Source organism: Barbus barbus (genome assembly GCF_936440315.1).
Source record: "Barbus barbus genome assembly, chromosome: 45".
NCBI lineage: Eukaryota > Metazoa > Chordata > Actinopteri > Cypriniformes > Cyprinidae > Barbus > Barbus barbus.
The window spans coordinates 21,649,929-21,669,470 of record NC_136723.1 but is presented as its reverse complement, the minus strand read 5'-3'; the positions used below and the strand labels follow the sequence as shown (position 1 = coordinate 21,669,470).

The 19,542-nt window shown below is 37.0% G+C and overlaps 3 protein-coding genes across 14 annotated transcripts in view; 1 reads left to right on the top strand and 2 right to left on the bottom strand.

Moving 5' to 3' along the window:
- The first annotated feature begins 1,490 nt into the window (after window positions 1-1,490).
- LOC306864175 (ubiquitin-conjugating enzyme E2 L3-like) lies at window positions 1,491-3,647 on the top strand. Its single transcript, XM_079407936.1, has 4 exons — window positions 1,491-1,537; window positions 2,393-2,488; window positions 2,578-2,764; window positions 2,842-3,647. Exons 1-4 carry the CDS (start codon window positions 1,511-1,513, stop codon window positions 2,994-2,996), a joined length of 465 nt encoding a protein of 154 aa, XP_079264062.1. The 5' UTR covers window positions 1,491-1,510; the 3' UTR covers window positions 2,997-3,647.
- A 1,353-nt stretch (window positions 3,648-5,000) lies between these two features.
- Window positions 5,001-10,697, bottom strand: LOC306864345 (creatine kinase S-type, mitochondrial). Of its 12 annotated transcripts, none has more exons than XM_079408318.1 (10): window positions 10,510-10,567; window positions 9,215-9,405; window positions 8,040-8,238; window positions 7,543-7,638; window positions 7,221-7,442; window positions 6,618-6,703; window positions 6,207-6,330; window positions 5,968-6,102; window positions 5,762-5,887; window positions 5,001-5,669 (listed from the first exon to the last, which is right to left on the bottom strand). In XM_079408318.1, exons 2-10 carry the CDS (start codon window positions 9,361-9,363, stop codon window positions 5,553-5,555), a joined length of 1,254 nt encoding a protein of 417 aa, XP_079264444.1. In that variant the 5' UTR covers window positions 9,364-9,405; window positions 10,510-10,567; the 3' UTR covers window positions 5,001-5,552. The 12 variants fall into 12 exon arrangements, with proteins under 12 accessions (XP_079264444.1, XP_079264448.1, XP_079264450.1 ...); XM_079408322.1 differs by having other exon boundaries at window positions 10,374-10,531; XM_079408324.1 differs by lacking the exon at window positions 6,618-6,703 and adding an exon at window positions 7,002-7,087 and having other exon boundaries at window positions 5,433-5,669; window positions 10,510-10,697.
- A 939-nt stretch (window positions 10,698-11,636) lies between these two features.
- LOC306864435 (ras-specific guanine nucleotide-releasing factor 2-like) overlaps window positions 11,637-19,542 on the bottom strand; it is a gene marked incomplete at its 5' end in the record, with an annotated part of 32,994 nt that continues 25,088 nt past the window's right edge. Inside the window, 9 exons of the mRNA XM_079408444.1 lie at window positions 11,637-13,023; window positions 13,896-13,964; window positions 14,073-14,190; window positions 14,262-14,341; window positions 15,632-15,829; window positions 16,981-17,065; window positions 17,169-17,272; window positions 17,360-17,420; window positions 18,877-18,989. Coding sequence (XP_079264570.1) covers window positions 12,925-13,023; window positions 13,896-13,964; window positions 14,073-14,190; window positions 14,262-14,341; window positions 15,632-15,829; window positions 16,981-17,065; window positions 17,169-17,272; window positions 17,360-17,420; window positions 18,877-18,989 — 927 coding nt within the window. The 3' untranslated portion in view covers window positions 11,637-12,924. The remainder of the gene's footprint in view (window positions 13,024-13,895; window positions 13,965-14,072; window positions 14,191-14,261; window positions 14,342-15,631; window positions 15,830-16,980; window positions 17,066-17,168; window positions 17,273-17,359; window positions 17,421-18,876; window positions 18,990-19,542) is intronic.

Here is a 19,542-nt window from a genome sequence, read left to right as displayed (position 1 = left end):
GTACAAAATAAAAAGTCGAGCCAACTTAAAATTGTAATTGTTGTGATTTTTGAGTTTTCTCGACTTGTTTTTTAGGACATTTCTCAACGTTTTGTTGTATAAACGTAAAACAAGAAGTTGAGAAAACTCACAAATCTGCTGAAGCTGGTTGATTTTAAGTTGGCTTGACTTTTTTTTACAGTGTATTCTCATCTGATAGTGTGTGTCAGTACAGTTAGATCAATAGCATTTTATAAATATCGACATTTTTAAGCATTTAGCCATATACATTTATATTAATTATAGCTTCAAATATTAATGTTAAAAAAGTCTATAATATGACAGCTATGCATCTTGAGGGGTCTTTTATGTCTTGGCACATTATTATTAGGAAAACATTTTTTTATTTTTTTCCACAATTTTCTAAATTAAAAAGCTATCTTGATATATTTATTAGATGCATCCTGGCTACAATAAATAATATTTGTTTAGAAATTAAATTTCAAGAACACTTATTTAATACAAATTACACTTGTACAGAGATTTTACTGACAAAATAATTAACCATTTGATTTTGCTTGAATATTTTTATTTTTATCTTAATATTATATCCAGACTGTTTTGGTGTTTTGAATTTGTATGCTCAATATTTCTGGTTTTCAAGCCCCTGGTGTTTTGAGAGACCAACCAGAACAGCAGGTTTGTAAAGAAATTTCTGTTATGTTGTTACAGCAGTAGAAGTGAAACTATGATAAACATTATGAACTATAGAAAGTATAGAAAAGGAAATATGTATGTAATACCATTTTTTCTTTCAGTTTAGGAAATATTTAATTTTTTCAATTACATATACTACAATAAGTAGACATGTGTGGCCTAAAATAACAGGCTTAAGTTGATCCCCAGCTGAGGTGTTATTGTTCTGGGTCAGAATGTGCAGCATTATTAAAGTGCTCTCACACCCTCTAGTGGACTCCTTTTGTTTTACTTTCTTATATTGAAGTAGATTATTGTACTTTTTTATGTAAAGAATATGTATCTCCTTATATAACATATATATAGATGTAATATTTATAATATTGAGAATGGCTGTCGTCTTAAAAACTGCATTTTCAGTCTATTTTGTTAAAAAAACAATTAAATTATGTGTATTCTTCACATTGTACTGCTGACTGTATATCAACTAATTAAGCTTATGAAACTAATTAAACCACAATTGAGGAAGTAGCAGCAGATATTACTGATGGCTAAATAAATATATATATAACTTTGTCCTTGCCTGAAATAATATGTATAAACTTTAAATGAAATAAAATAAAAAATGTAGTATAATAACTAAAACTGAAATTAAAATGAATGAAAACTATACAGAGATACTTAAAAATAAATAAATAAACACACTACACAATTATTTTAATAGTAAAATAGCACTGCATTTGGAACACAAATCTTTTATTAATTGTATTCATTTATTTGAAGTATCTGAGGTGAATTCTACGCGCTTTGCATTGTGGGTAAAGTCAAATCCAAGATGGCGGCGAGCAGGCGACTACATAAGGTAAATATTCCGAAAAATCTGCTTTTATGCATACTAAATAGCGATTTTACTCGTTTTACCTCCGTGAATATGAATAATGCGAACTTGAATCACAGTTGGTCGGAAAGCTGCAACTTTAGAGCACTGTGGTGTGAAATGTGACGAGGGTGATGAGGAAGAAGCTAACGATCTTAGCCGTAGTTCGATTTTACACATATAATGAAAATAAACAGCCAGATAAAGCTCAAATAAGATCATCCTTGGTCTGGGTGAGTCTAACAGACGGTGTGCTTCAGAATAAACGTTTGCATGTCTGTTAAAACAGATGATGTTTAGTAGATAAGACACAAACTACATTATCTGTAAGTTTATCAAGTAAGATCAAATCCAAAATAGCGATCACTTTGAGATATAATGAATATTATCTAGTTTAATATAACAGATGAAGTTTTCTGCGCGGTTTTAGTGTGTCATTTGTGATACTATGAGAAAGCGAAACAGGAAGTATGTCTGTTTTCTTCCTTTAAATCATTTATACTTGACCAGATCTTTTTTAAGATTAATGGTATTTTTTTTTATAAATATATGAGGTCTTTTAATTTTTAATGATTAATGATTGACAGCCTGTTAAATGTTCAAGACATAAAAATAACATTTCTCAGTATTTAGCCTGAATTTGTGCCATTTTAACAGATTTAAATGAAAATTTTAATTTTACAATGCAAATATAACTAGATTTAAGTGTCGATGAGAATTGTTCACAGGACCACAGTGAAACCGAAAGTATTTTGTTCTCACTTTGTGGTTTCTCAAATCTCTCAGCGATTCGAGAAGTATCAGGTTTCTTTGTACCATCATGTATACTGTGTTTAACAGGAACTTGATGAAATCCGCAAGTCTGGAATGAAAAATTTCCGCAACATTCTGGTGGATGAGTCAAACATTCTGACCTGGCAAGGACTCATTGTTCCTGTAAGTTTTTTGCATTAATTGCATGCATAAAAATATCACCATCTTCTCTCGATTTAATCATTTCGCATGCGCCCCATTTTCTTTTTCAGGACAACCCTCCATACGACAAAGGTGCGTTCCGGATTGAGATCACATTCCCTGCAGAATACCCCTTTAAACCTCCCAAGATCACTTTTAAAACCAAGATCTACCACCCGAACATTGATGAGAAGGGTCAGGTGTGTCTGCCGGTCATAAGTGCTGAGAACTGGAAACCTGCAACCAAAACTGACCAAGGTATAGTCTCTGAGCCCTTTTATCCGCCTCGCACTTGTAATATTGGCATTAAATATGTTTTCCCCCTCTTTCACCAGTAATCCAGTCTCTCATCGCCCTCGTCAACGACCCCCAACCAGAACACCCGCTGAGGGCCGACCTGGCGGAGGAATATTCAAAAGACCGTAAAAAATTCCTTAAGAATGCAGAAGAGTTTACAAAGAAACATGGCGAGAAGCGGCCAGTGGACTGATATCGCATGGGCGCGTTTCCCTTGTTTCTCCTTTGCCCACTCCTCCAAAACCGTTTCCCCCAATCTGAGTCCCCGCCAGTCCGCCCTCACTCTCGGTCCCCCGCGGAGCATCCCAGCCGCATTTCACCTTCGGCAGAAAGACCCGTGACTTCTCAGCCTCTGGGTGTCGAAGCGTGTCAAAATTGTGTTGAGGGGAGCGTACGAATGAGAACTCGATAAAAGTGGTGAGATTTGGGGGTGGGGAAGGACGGGGGCGAAAAGGTTGTTCCTTTTCATTTGTTCTTAAATTGCACAGAGATGTGTTCAGGTCATGTAATCTGCTGCGTAATGAATCTTGACTGTTTTCATAGCAGAATACTATGGTGAACCAGAGTATAATGTTATGTCGTTTCACTTTCACATTTATGACATTCGAAGAAATCCAATCCAATAGTTTGTTGAATGAAAACACGTAATACATCAAAGGTGTGTGGCAAATGTTTCTTTTATATTTCTCTCTCATCTCTGTAATTTTTTGCTTAGATTGCACTGTTTTCTGTGGAATAAGGTTTCATGTTCTTCATAATCTCAGTTTGTAACTCATCAAATCACAAACTAGTCACTGTCATCAATATAATGTTTATGATGTCATAAAAAGGAAAGCAAAACTTGACTTGTCTTTGTGTCTGACTGAATATAAGACCTTTCTGGGACACACAAACTCTTCTTTATAAGATTATGGAACAATATTCTTTCAGCTAAAAGTTTTCCCTAAAAAAAGAAGTAAAGTGGTAGTTGCGGTAATTATGTTAAGTATTGGGTCGTGATAAGGGATCTAGAATATAATCATGCATTAATATGTGCTTTATAAGTGCTAATAAACAGACAATATTCTAGTAATGTGCATGCTAATAAGCAAATAGTGAATAGTGTTATCAAATTCCTAAACTAAACCTCCCTTTTTAACTGCATGTTAGATATACAGTCGTATAGGAATAGTAATATCTCTTTTCACTACAATCACTACTAAATTGCAGTTGTCAAGGTTTAAGAAGCATTTTTTCTTAGGTTGAGGGGTTGTGCAATTAATATTAAAATAACTAATGTTTTTATTAGTTCTAGAAAAAACCTGTTTAGTCCTATTATGCAAAATCCAAAACACCTTGTACATCTAAAGATGAAGCACTTCTTCATCATTGACATTAGGGGGCGTTTGATGCTTCTGATCCAGGAAAACGTGAAATGAGCCGCCAAACCATTATGAAGAAGATCTGATCACAATACTGGATTACAGACTTTCAAGGTCGATTTGTGCAATTCTATTAAAATATATTTTCTGATAGACAACAGGATTGCTCAGCAGTTATTGCTGACCAACGACAGATACTGTGGTAATTTGCTATTAGCTACCACTTTAATCAAAAAAGAAATCACAACGGTAAATTCTCACTTATGGTAGTCATACCTACTGCTTTACACCCATTTGGTAAGTTTGAAAAAGTTATAGTATTCTATAAATTATTTTGTTCAGGTCAAGAGAGTGTATAATTAGCTGATTAGACCATTTAACCTATAATTGACGATTTTCTCATATTGGCAAGTGTCTTTATAGTTCAACATTCATTCAACTTGGTGTTTCCAAGGTACAGTGATGTCATCAGATGGTAAAAAAAAAATATCCTCTAAAAATATGCCTCTGTATTTTTTCAGTGGCTTCAACAGTCAGCACACTGAACCCATTTTGTAGAAGCACACACATATTTACCCCTACCCCCATCCTGCTTCTCTCTTAAGTATAGAACGAAGATTAGCATCATTAGATACGCCACTAAGCAGCTCTAAATGGAGAAATTAGCCCCACTGGATTAGTCTGTCTAATGATGGTAGGCCAGTGTCTGGCGTTAAATTAGTTACAGTTTAAACCATTGTGTAAAGAAGGTTGGACCTTTCTACATTTTACAATTGATGAAAGACAAACACTGTGCTTACATAGTGTATAATTTTTTTTTTTATTTAATTTTTTTTACTCCAACTCCTTAGATTATCAAATATAGTGAGTAATTGACACTGAAAAAGTCATCATCAAGAAATCTGGGAGAAAAAATAGTCTTGATTTGACTTAGTGTAGTGCTTGGGCAATGTTTCTGGCTACTGGGTTCCTAGAACCTTGTAATGATAAACCCATTACTGTCTGTGATAGCAGAGCAACAGTGTTGACATTGTTAGTAACATCCTGCTGCTAAATACTTCAGAGTAAAAAGCTTCTGGCAGCAACATAAAATGTCTACACTGTGACTGCAAGCAAGCAACGTTACAAAACTAGAACATTGCTTTTATAACAAAAGTAGCTCTTTACACTGCTACCAAGCATTTTTGTTGATTGCAATGGCAGCGTTCTGTCAGTTGCTATCTGTGTGCACATTATGTTAGTGGTTGCAAAGAAATAAGAAAGCATTTGTAGTATTAAGGTTAATTTTATTGAGCTTTCTATACATATAAGACCTTCGGTTTTGGGATTAGTGGAAGGAGTGTCTGTGTTTCTCTTGCTGGGTCCATCCTTCATTAAAAGAGCATTGCTCACTTCTTAAAATGTTGGATGGGGGCAGGGATCTTGATATCCTGGCCCTTTTCCAGCCTCTTCTCACACTCGATCAGGTAGTTGACACCATCGATGACTAGCTGCACCAGTTCCACCTTGTAAAGAAAAGCAGAGTCACACCAGAGTTTGAGAAACTTATGCATGTAAAACTCCATGTAAGTTAACCCACTGATTTTGAATGACCTACCTCGGATTTGCCCAGGCGGTCAAGGTTTGAGATGTCGAAGGTATCGCCCACTGCAGCTGTGTCCACACCTCCAGTACCACGCTTCTGCAGCCGCAAGTTATCCAGGATCTTGCCAAAGCGAGGGTCCTACAGGCAGACAGATTTCAACATTGGATACACCTTACTTCCGAAAGCTTTCACTTTAAGATAAAGGTAATTATTGTTACTTTGCTGAGCTTTGGCAAGCGGACGTGTACTCCAGCCCTGAGGCCGGTGCCCAAGTTGGATGGGCAGGTCAGGATGTAGCCAAGACGTTCATTCCACATAAACTCCCAGCCTCTCTCCTGAATCAAGTGTTCTACCTGTCCAACAGAGAGGCAGCCAACAGATGGAAGACATTAACCTTATAGGACAACTCAAGGTAAGTTGGTTAATTGTTTAAAGTATAAAGGACGTGTGGTTTTACCTGTTTGAGGCCTCTGCAGAACCTCTCAAACACCCTTTTCATGTTGCCACCCTTCTCCATGGAAATGACACGGGTGTGGTCTTCCTCATTTATCCATATTAAGAAGGTCTTCTTGTTGTTATGCCTTGCAAATAATCGGATGTTTACAAGACAAAAAAGGGGCCCTGTACTGTCAGTCATGCCAGCAAGTCCTACTTGTTTTTTTAATCAATTGTATCTTGCAGTAATATCATCTTGCAGTAGTATCATGCCTTCAATCTAACATTAACGCTACATATGAATGTTTTATCTGAATGCAGTTCTTTGCTTGCAGGCAAATGTGAGAATATATTTATATTGTTCTTATGTGACATATCTTGTTAGTTACATAAATGCTGATCAAATCATGCCAAGAACTTCCTAAAGCCATACCAGATGCCTCTTGCATCTGGCCAGTCACGGGCCATAAAGGCACAAGTCAACAAGGGGGACACAGGTTTGTCAAACAGGAAGTGGTCCTACAGAAGCATGAAAGGAAGACAAAGGTTGGTGGAACTGGAGGAGGATCACAGAATTAGAGGAAGATAAGACACTTGGAACACTTCTCGAGTCAAATGCAACCTATAAAAAAAACTTGGAAGATGGAAGGAAGGGTCTACAACAGGGTTCCTCAAATCTTTCTCTGGAGGGCCAATCTGCTGCAGAGTTTATCTAAACTCTGCAGGAGTGGGCCAGATTTGAGGATGCTTGGTCTAGAACTACAGAGACTGCTGGGGTTGTACTGTCATGGCTTGTTTTCTCTCCGTCTAGCCTTACCAGATCCCACGAGCATCTGGCCAGTCCCTGGCCATCCCAGATGCAGTGAGCAGAGGAGACACAGGCTTGTCAAAGAGAAAATGCTCCTAAGCCATGCCAGCATGAAAGGAAAGAGTTCAGCATCATGTTGTGTGGAAGCAACTCAGTTAATCCCAATCACATTATCAACCAAGCATTAAAATATCCCATGACTGAAAGAACTTTATGGTAGCAACTCACATCGATAAGTCTCTGCTGCTCTTGTTCAGTCAATTCAGTCAGGCTGTAATAATGACCAGAGAGGTCTCCCTTCAGGCCAGCTAAGGCCTGGACTGTGACCCTTTCGACTTCACGTCGCTCAGAGCGGCTGCAGGCAGGGGGAAGGCTGAGGCCACGGATACTGCGGCCTGTGCGTACACGAGAGGACAGGACGTAGTTTTCATCGAACATGCCTGAATGGATCTGTAAGATAAAGAACAACCAAGAAATGTTGGTAGAAAATATAATTAAATGTGAATCTGAGAAACTCATTTTGCATGAAGAAATAAAAACAGACGTTCACCTTGGAGGCATCCAGGTCAGTGGGATGCTTCATGGTCTTTGGGTCATAGCCATTGTGTCTGTCCTTGATTACTGGATCAAAGATTTCAGCAAACACCTGCAACGTCATTTGGCAAAGAAGTCAAGGGTGTTGTCTCTAGATTAGTTTGCACAACATTACTTTGAAAAGAGAGGAGAGGCAAAGCCAGAACTTGCTGAAAAGTCCAGCTTATACAATAATAAATTAGATTTGGCCAAGCTGGTTTATGTTGTTTAGTGGTAGTCTAGTTAGCAGACCAACATAGTTGTACCCTTAACTTGGTCTTTCTGGCGATGCAGGATGATCAAGGAAGTCTTGCTGGTTAAGCTGGTTAAGAGGCCAGCATCCCAAACACAACATATACCATTGACCAGCTGGTCTTTTCATCAAGGATTGAACAAAACTACCTTGGGAAGAGATGTTGGATATTATGTCATATTTAAAAAAAGCATGTAGGTAGTTTGAATGTATGGCTGTACCGCATAGCTCTCCTCGTCACCAGCAACCATCCCAACTGTCTTGATGAAGGGATGACCAGGGTTGTCCACACCAGTCTGAATGCACTGGTCAAGAGTCCAGTTGTTTGGGGTGATCTGGTCCCTCAGTTTCGCATAGATGGCCGGGGTCAGTGCACCGGCCATGCAGTTGTTGTGTTTGCGAAGGTCAGGGTAGTCAGCACTGTTGAGGAACGTCTTTAGTCATGTTTTGTCATTGGGTTAGACCTAGAGACTGTGGAAGTGATGACTGAAAGGAAAATAACATCCAAATTGTTGGCTGTCATGCCCCATGGCATTCCTGTTGGAATGAAGACTATGTTCAGCAGTAGAGTGATGCAACCTTGATGCAACAGGGAACACTACAGAAGGTCATTTCTATCTACTGTTATAAGACTGTACAACTCATCCACTATGTGCAGAGTTGTCATTGCCACTGGCTTGAATGGTGAACCTGTTGGAGATTCAGTCAAATCACGAGACTACACTAGTGAGGACTTTGTAGTGTACTACTACCAGAAAGTAAATCCAGGATTAAGTCAGTGTGGACTTAGAGGATCGCAACGCTTGTGGGAGGTATTTGGGGCAGATGAACTTCTTGTGAACCGGGCCTAAATCCAAAATCTATAGGACTGTAACAGGAGACTGACTGATAATTTCTCAGTTGAAGGTTTAAGTATGAATTTAGGTGTAGGATGTTGGTTTTGGAGCAGCCTAAAAGAGAAACTCTCTTCATATTTGGCTCCTTCAAGGAACTTAAATCTTGGACTGCTGATCTGATTTGATCTTTGGCATCTATTAGAGTTGTGCAAATGAGGTGACGTGGGACAGGACATAAGCTACTTAAGTGTCATTTTCCCACCCATTTACATTTCACTCAGTTAACGTGTGATACTTCATCACACAGTACATCATGACCTCTACATCTGATCATATTTTTTTCCATTACAGAACAGGTCCAAGTAAGCTGATGGAATAGAAAGTACCTCACCCTCCTTCTTAGATTCTCATGCATTTTATTCCGATATGATTGCTAAATAAGCAATGTGTTAAGTGACAAATGGTAATCTTAAAGCAAGTCTAGATATTTATAATGACTAGCTGTATTTCATGCAATATTATCAATAGGAAGTAATTGTACTCACACCTCAAGTGCTTACCTTGGAGGGTAGAGTTTCCTCCTCTGATCTGCAGAGACGGCTGCATTGTCGTTCATTAAGTAACCAGTTGCCACAGCACCAGCTCCAAGGCTCGCCATGAGCAAGCCAGTGGTACGGCTCGACATCACCTTGGCGAATGAGCTTGCCATCTTCACACCGTTTCTTGTCAAAAGGTTCTGACGGGATCAGCACTGGTAGAACAAAGTGGCAAGGTTTTCACAATGATCATCAATGATCAAGACTATAGCTATCAAACTTAACTTTGTGTTACAGTAGTTGATGGTGCCCTAAGCTGACAAGCATCACCTGATTTAAGATGGCAACTTACTTGTTTCTGACTGGTTACCTTATTAAGAGACTGGTTGATTAACTAATACTTTCTTTTACTAATTGTCCTTCACCAGTTTCTAAAGGACAGTTAAGGAGGAACCTTTATAATGTTTCTGAGAATTGTCCTAAACATAAGGCATAGTTTAGTAGTCAAACCGAACAACATTTTAAACAAAGGAACACTTATAATACATTTCAAATACACCTCCCCAAATTGTGTCAATCAATATTGGTTTCTCCACAGCAGATTCTTAAACTTCAACATTTGGAGACATCCTTGACAAAGTCTTTTTGACACTGCAACGAACTCTAAAAGTGAAAGTGTTATTATTAGACTAGCAGACTACATGAAGTGTTTGGAACGGAGCCCCAACTGGCACCAGTCTACCCTGAGGCCTCGTGCTCAGCCGTGACATTCTGAACCGGTCACACAAGTGTACACAAGAATCTGAACCAAGAATCAGAATCTGGCATCCTGAACTCAGATCTATATTATACCACAAAACCATGAACACTCTGTGGTGCTTCTAAGCAGGTGGCCCGTCAGCACTTGACCGTGGTTTAAGGTCTATCTCTCGGCGGAGTTGTGAGAGATTATTAGGCTTTTAACTCAAGGATTAGTCGAGAATGTTAGGAGAATAGCACTAAACGAGATACTGCTTACTGTCCTTCAAGATGGCACAATGATTCCAACAAATGCTTCCTATTGAAATAGTAATCTATATAGGTATCTGCAATCTGGTTAATTAAAAGTTGTACCAAATACACACTACACTGCACTTTGTTAAGTAAATATCCAAGCAAATAAAACAGCTGATTGTTGACTTACCACTTTGCATCCAGCATTTTCAATATTTACAATTAAATGGAAAGCGATGAATGATTTCTTACCAGTTACTGGAATTCCTAATTCTCAAAATTAGTTTAAGTTTTTTTTTTTGTTACCTTAAGAGAAGAGAGTTTACCTGTAGAGTCTCCTCTGGCTACAGTAGGCTGTGTCAGGAAGCACACAGTCTGTGAGGGAAGCTGGCGCTCCTCCCAGGATATGGGATTAGAAGTGGACCTGATGGCCAATCCTCTTCCATGTAAGTGCCAGGTCATAACCCATGTCTGTCGTCCGGCTTGTCCTTGAGACTTGCCGCCGTAGTCCAACATTTTGCACTGTATGCAGCCTCTTAAATAGAACCACCAGCTCTTTAAAGGGCACATATTATGTCCCTTTTTACAATATGTAACATAAGTCTCAGGTGTCCCCAGAATGTGTCTGTGCAGTTTCAGTGCAAAATACCCCACAGATAATTTATTATATCATTTTAAAAATGCCTATTTTGAGTGGAAGCAGAAACGCGCTGTTTTGTGCATGTTTCTTTCAATTCTTTTCCAGAATAGGGCTATGCCATCACAGCTCGTAAATAAGATACTCTGTGATAAAACATGTTTGGTTTTGATTATCATGTCTATTGTGCTGAAATCATGCGTTTGAAAGCCAAATCAGTTGAAACGTCTTATATACGGTTTTCTGAACGCAGACATCCAAAACACGCACAGAAAGCAGCTGTCACTCAACATGCGAGTGCTAAACTAAGCTCTCTTTCATGTCTTGTTGCGCTTAAACTGTCAAATACACACAAGCTTATCTTAAAAACAAACAATTTACAAAAACACAGTCGGTTATGTCTGTGAAGGTAAACAGCCGGTGTCCTGACATTTTATCCTACCCGTCAGATTTTCCTACCGGGCTTACTGCGCATGAACACATCAATATGCGGGAAGATTAACATGATGGATTGTGTGAACGCGGGTGGGGTCACTCAGGGTGCATGGGGTCACGGCTAATACGGCAGCAGCAGTGTCCATCAGCAGTCGTGGGTGCAGTGTGTAAAATGTAACGTCACATTTTATGGATTCTGCGAACGACATCTAGAATAGACAAGTGGACATCTAGAATACTTCTTTAAATCACTATAACAATTTTATCCCATTATCAATAACTTGCACAGACAGGCAGCAAGCTAGCTATCCAGAATGATAAAAACATATGTTGATTATATAAATGATCTTCTGCTATAATTAATCTTTTGAAAGCATAATGGAAAACAAACCATAAGACAAAATTTATTTCAAAAGTTACAGCTACATCATGGATAAATGTATAGCACATTTATATCATTGACTGAAAAAGATGTGAAATCACTTGTGAAAAAAAGACAAAAGTGTGCATGAGTCAACAGCATTATTTAAACAAATAAAAAAAACAACAACAACGATGCAGGGCTGTCTTTTCAGGTAAGTTTTCCAGGTAAAATTTCAAATAAATGAATATATACCCAATTAAATAAACAGGACACTGTGCTGAACCTATGTTTGAATTGAACAACAACTATTTCTCTTTGTACAAAAACAGACTTAAATGCCCACTTAAACATTTGTGTAAAATTTAAATACTTTCGCGATACAGCTGGGTGGAGTAAACTTTATGAAAACAACCAAAAACTGTAAACTAGTGAATGATTCCCTGCTCATATCCAACTCAACAATAAACCACTTCTTCTGCATCAGCCAAAAAGTATCTTTTCTGCACATAACAGTATGGAGTATGGTGTATAATACCATAGTACACAGATATGGTAATAAATCAGTACCTTGGTATTACCATCACTGTATCATGGCACCATCACAGTATTTCTGAAGTGTACAATATATGTAACAAATGCTTGGAATCTGCTATTGTTAACCCAAAAGGTAGAGACACAATTTTTTAAAGAAGAATTAAGAATATGATTAAGGACAGATTCATGCAAACACATGCCAGAAAATATCAAACATTTCTACAAACAGAAACATGCTAAATGAGCAAATGCAGCCTCATTGCAACATGCTGTATAAACAGATGACACCTAATATTAACAAATGAAATATATTTATTTTGGTAAACCATAAACATGCTTGGTTGAGCTTTGACATTTCAGCCAACTTCAGTGGCTCAAAGTACTGATATGAGTGTCATGCATGCGGGCAGACTGACTGAGAAACTCGCTTGTCAAAATTGGACACACACACATTTTTGACATCTGAACATGTTTGCACGCATACAAATTCTCATGCATTCAGGCAAAAAGAGAGATTATCAAATTGTTTCAAACTATGAAATATTATAACTGTACATAGTATTTACAAAAAGGCACATTTAAACCTGAGTTTACAGCAAAAAAAAAAAAAAGATGATACAAAATTATATGGAATGAAATAAATATATGGATAGGTTGTCGTTTCTATAGTGGACAGACTTCAGTTCAGATGTAAGTTTAGATTTCCACAAACTGACTCTAAAAAGTTTCTAACTTGTTATCGGAGTCTGGTTGTAAACATTATCATCAGGTTTAGTTGGCAGGAGGGAGTCTTGGCTCAATCTTAAGAGACAATTCATAAAGCGTGTCCTCGTCCATTACAAGAGTCTTGTCGAGGAGGAACTGTGTTACCTGAGAGAAAAACAGCGATATGTTACTTAAATTGAGACCCAACTACAAAGTCTGTCTTTATCGTATTTGATACGCAAATTTCTAAGGTTTCTAAATGTTCACCATGATCAAAACATTGCTGTTAAACCTGCTACACTCAATCTATTCCATGCCTTGTCATCTGATTGATAGTTTAGACTGTTTTTTAGCAAGTAAAAGGTCTTTTAGTGTAATTGTACAAACGTCCACCTTTAGCTGGTGCTTCACGTGTCTTTTTGCTGTCAAATCTTTACTGTTTTTATAAAGTAAATGTAAGAATAACTGTAATATTTCCAGATGAACACATACTGGACTGAAGCAGCTCATCAGTGCGTCTCAAATCTGATCATGATGATCTTTTGAGGAACTTTTGTTTCCAGAAGCTTTACTTTCACTGTTCCTCAGTGGAGGAATGATCTTCCCAAGGAGCCTGAGGAGCGATTATTTCTTCATCTCTCAATCAGCGTTGGATTAGATTGAATTGCATTATATGTTTGGATCATTTCAATCTTGTCTTACTAAGACATATAATTGGAGATATATAGAGTGACCACTGATATTTATATCATTTTATGTAAGTATCTGCTGTACTGTTATATTATAAAGATCTCATTGATCTACATTACAAGCATCAGAATTGCATCATATAAATAATCAGCATCTGCACCAAAGTTTGTGTCTGAATAAAATTCAAGTCCAAAAAATGACATTTTTCTGCTTATTATTTCACATATCAGGTTTTACAGGGTTAAAGTTGTGCATGAGCAATGAGCTTCTGTCTTGAAATGTGCACTTTGCCTAAAGCAGTTCTTTATCTGCTTGTTCCATAATGTCACTATACATTCAGACGGTACCTTGGGTTGCAGATCAATCCTGTAGGGCGCCTGCTGAAACTGTCGGATCTCTCGTATTATGTGTGAGATCTGTGAAAAACAACAAACATACATTTGAAGACCGGTTCACTGATGTCTTTTGAAATCCTGAGATTTGACGACCTACAAACACCACAAGCTGAAGAATTGTGTAAATACCATCCTCATTTTAGAGAAGTTGACGAGACCCTCCTCTGTGAAGTTGGGCGTTCCTTCCTCGATAAACGCCAGATCCGTCAGGTACATGCCCAGATAGGGCACACACGGAGGATTACAGCTGCCAATTAAATACGCCACTAAGTATATATATTTTTATATTCTGTGCAAATCTAACAAACACAAACTTACTTTTTCAGCGTTTCCCTCAGGTTCTTAAACCTCCCTTCAGATGAAACGATCTTCTGCAGTCTGTCCATAAATGCCTTGGTCTGATAATTAACAAAATCCCACATGGTTAAAATAAACAAAATGAACAAAAAACACAAAAACTGTTTGTTTACATAGGGTGACCATAAATTCTCTTTTTCTCGTATATGTTCGGGGGATTTTTCTTTTCAAACTTGCTGAAGGTAATGATTGAAGACATGCATAATGAATCGTATATGAATCGTGATTTCAGCTTTTTTCAATTTTTTTAAGCATAATCATCTGTGATGTGCCTGCTGGTTATTATCCTAGAAATGTTTCATTTTAATTTGGCATATGCATAATCTTGCTTTGCTAACAATTCTCCACAGGCTTTCATGGCTGGGGTTGCCAGATTTCAAGAGTTTAAATCCCCCAATCTTTTTTCATACATTGATACAATGTTTTCCAGTAGTTTACTTAATCTTCCCAATCTGGCAACCATGCGCACAAGCTCTACATTATGAAATAAAAAGCGCTGATGATCTGAAAACACCAGCAAACATATAAGTTAGAGTTTAGCAATCTCCTCTGAGATATTCAGCTCAAATAAAATGTAATACAGCCAGTCTGTTTTCTTTCTCGTGGTTTCTCATTTAATGTGACTAAATCTGTGAGCAAACCATGAGAGTTGATATTCTTTTGATTTGTGCTTATGTAAAAGTGCAATAATTCTAATGAAAGGTAAAAATTACAATAATCATGATTACATTTCTGAGCAAAATAATCGTAATTAATCATTTAACTACTATCGTGCATCCCTAGTTTGACCAATAGAATGCAGGCATTGTACATAATCGACCAATCATGATGTGCGAGGAGGTGGAATCTACAGAGAACTATCAAAGCAAAGCAAATAGACATACATATAATGTATGAGGACTGTAGAGAGCATGTCACTAGCATTTTAGCAAATTAGAAGGACGTATGTATGGCTACCCTATTTAAAGGGATAGTTCACCCAAAAATGAAAATTCGGTCATCATTTACTCACCTTCAAGTAGTTCCAAACCTGTATGAATGTCTTTGTTCTGCTGAACACAAAGGAAGATATTCTGAAGAAAGTTTGTAACTAGGCTGTTTTGGGGCACTCCATAGTAAGAAAACAAAAAACACTATGGAAGTCAATGGTGCCCCAGACCTGCTCTGTTCCCACATTCTTCAGAATATCTTCCTTTGTGTTCAGCAGAACAAAGACATCCATACAGGTTTGGAACTACTTGAAGGTGAGTAAATGATGACCGAATTTTCATTTTTGGGTGAACTATCCCTTTAACAATCCTATGGAATCTGTGAGGCTTTATTTGACTCACCTGTTTGCAAACCTTGGCCCATGTTTTCTTTAGCCTGTAGACGGCGCTGCGGTTGAGTGCGGATGTGATCTCTAACACGCCGTTGTAGTTGTTGAGACAGCGACATATATCAGCCACGGCCAGCCACTTCTCAATGGATGCGGCTCTGGAGCTCACGTCTGCATGAGCCATGATCTGAGACGCTACCAGATTACTCATCTGTTCAGAAAATGATTAAGATGTTACATTGACTCACTCACATCACATTTAGGAATTTATAGTTACAAAAGAAAACAATTTAATGTTGTCTTTTTCAGTCTTAAAAATGTGCTGGAATAACTGCAGGTAGTTGGTGAGTTTATAAAAAGCTAACTATTAATTATATGACATCCAACTATTAATTTTACTGTAACACTGTAAGGTCTGTGTTTTCCATAAAAGTACCCTTGAGACTATTAACCATTTATTTTGGGATTGTCCCAAGGTACAGGTTTAAAAAGAAAAGCTAGCATTCTTGTTTTGTAGAAGCTAATGTTGTGTTAAAAAGTTTTTTTTTTTTTTAATTGATGGTGATTTCAAGATTGTATATTTATTTGATTTAATTGTTATAATTGCTTTTTTATTATATTCATAAAGTTCATTGGAATGAAAAAACAAAAGTCAATCTTTGGACAATTTAAAACCTATATTAAAATATATTTGGAAAAAAAATATCCAAATGTAAATTTGAACGCAATAAGAACTTTGCAGCTTTTTAATGATATTTAATGTTTTTTGTTTGTTTGTAATTACGTATATGTATATATTTTCAGGTATATCTACCCCTGACATGCATTGCACTTGTAAGTACAATATATTTGGTTGTTAATAAAAAACAAAATACATAACATTTTACAACAAGGTCCAAATCGTTAACATTAGTTAAGGCTAACACATGAACAAAGAATGTGCAATGCATATATTTTTACAGCAATCATTAATAATTAATAAATGTTAGTTTGTTTGTTTGTTCATGTTAGTTCACTTTGAATTAAAAAGTGTCAGTAAATGTTTAAATTAACAAATGCTTTGTTCATTGCTTGTTTACTAGTGATGTTAACAAATAAAACCTTATTGTGTTAAGCGTTACCATTATATTAAATGTAAAATTAAATGCAGTTAACTAATCAAAGACTGCAGTTTAATTAAATAATTGTATAGTCTGACACACTGCATGCTTCTGAGTCAAGCATAGCGCATTTTGTTATTAGAATTATCAAATATTAATTCATTTTACAGTACAATTGTAATTTGTACATTTGCAACATAATTTTGATTATTTTGATCAAATACTACTACTACTATGTTTATAGATTATAATTTCTGCCCACATCATTGAAGTGCTGACTGGTCTTCATAATGTATGGAGTCCTTTCGTTTTTATCCGTTTTCATCCAGCCTTGACCAAGAAACTCCCTGGAAAGTAAAACATCTCTATTAAACATCATGCAATGCTACTAAATAGTAAATCACCAACCATTTAAGAATAAAGCACTCTAAAGTAAAGTGATACACTCACTCATATGGAATATTCCAGAACACAATATGGTCCAGTAGAGTGATTTGTTCTGCTAGTTCCATCGCTGACAGTGACTCAAAGCATTCGACTCTCGGACAGTCAGACTGGAGAACACACATAATTACACAGAATGAATAAATGACATCTATACACACAAATCAGAGAGACTTCAGTGCTGCAGTCACACTAACCATTTGCACAATGTCCTCAATCTTCAGCTGTGAATCATCTTGCTCTTCTTGAGAGAGTGCACTGAGGAAAGATGAACAGAGTAATTCAACTAAAAATTTATATTTAAAAAAATTTAATTATTTACTCCTCACATATGATATATTTTCTCCCATTAAATGCATATGCTATTATTTCAATCCATTTCACAAAATTCCATAGATTTCCCCCCAAATCTTGCCTTTCAAAAGTTATGGGTGTAAAAAAAAAAAGATTTGAAATTCATATTGTTAGTCTGCAAAAGTGTAGTGAAGACATTTATATTACAAAATCCATTTAAAATAAATGCTGTTCTTTTGAATTTTCTAGTCATTAAAGGGGTCATCGGATGCGACATGCACTTTTACAAGCTGTCTGAACTGAAATGTTTGTTGGCAGTGTGTGTACACAACCACCCTATCATGATAAAGATCTCGTTAAATCATTTCCTCTTTCTCAATTGCCTGTCTGTGTGACGTCACACTGACAGGCCCCTCCCTAAATTGTTGATTGACACTAGCGTTTTACCTTAGACCCGCCCTGAGTGATCTGTCATCAGTCCGCCATTGGTTCGACGCCGGAGCAGATGTAGACAAGAATGTCTTCTAAGCGATTGAGGTGTTCTGTTGTTGGATGTAATAATGAATAGCAGTCGTCATTTACTCCTGACATCTGAGCCGCTGAAGACACAGTGGATTACATTTGTTTTTTAAGGGAATGCGCCCCCTGATTTACCTAAATGCATCTGTGTTCGCGTGAATCTTTCATGATTCAGCTTCACCTCCAGAAGAAGTGAGTATAAGGTTTTTTTAATGAATCTTTCCTAATAACGTGCTAGTTAGCAAGTTTCATGATGAATGCGGCTAAAGTTTACCGTCTCTCAGAGAGCGGCTCGGAAGAGAGGAGCCGGGTGAGCAGAGCATTTAAAGCAACATGTAAGAAAACAGCTTGCTGTAGACAGCGCTGTATTTGACGGTAAAGAAGGTGTTTTTTACACTACCATTGAGAAATTTTAACCAAACTATGTTACAGACTTTTCATTAAGACCCTAAAGAATCATATCAACTTGTGGAAAATGGGCATCCGATGACCCCTTTAAATAATCCTCAAAAAAATGTATCATGGTTTTTACAAAAATAGTAACTGTTTTCAGCATTGATAATAATAAGATGATTCTGAAGGATCTTGACACTGAAGTAATGATGCTGAAAATTCAGCTTTTCATCACAAGAATAAATTACATTTTAAAATATATTCAAATAGAAAACAGTTTATTTGAATTTGTAATAATATTTCACAATGTTACTGTTTTTAATGTAAGTGCTTCAACTCACTCAAGGGTGAGTAGATGAAAAAAAAAATTGGGGTGAACTATCCCACCTTTCAGGGAGACATCAAACTAATTCTCTCAGATCTTTAAAGATGTATCACTCATGCAGCTGAAGCACACAAATGCAGTCTGACTGACAGATAATATGTTCTCCAGTGGAGAGGGCATCACCTCAGTATGTTAGCTGCAGCCTTCCTCTCCTGAGGCAGAAGATCTGGATCTCGCAGCACCTCCTCCAGCAGAGCGATCACAGCCATCGTCAGCTCTGCGTTCATCTCAAAGTCCTGCATAGACAAACACAAGCACAGTGCTTCAGGGAGGATGTTCCTGTAATTCATGCACTCCATGAGCGTAAACATGACCAACTCAACCATTACTGCTGAAAATGCACATGAACTTTGCTCAGTCTTTTTTTGTCCTCGCTGATGCATGGATTGTTACGAATTTGATTCAAAAATTGTGTTTGTGTGCATGCACAGGTTAAATTAATGTAGCTGCTGTCCAGAAGTTTGGGGTCAGTAAGATTTATTAATGTTTTTGAAAGAAGTCTCTTCTGCTCACCAAGGCCGCATGTATTTAATCAAAAATACAGTAAAAATTGTAATATTGTGAAATATTATTACTATTTCAAATAACTATTTCTATTTTAATTATTTTTTTAAATTTAATTTATTGCCGTGATCAAAACTGAATTTTCAGCATCATTCCTCCAGTCTTCAGTGTCACATAATTCTTCAGAAATCATTCTAATATACTGATTTGCTGTTTAAGAAACATTTCTGATTATCAATATTGAAAACAGTTGTGCCGCTTCATATTTTTTTTGTAGAAACTGTG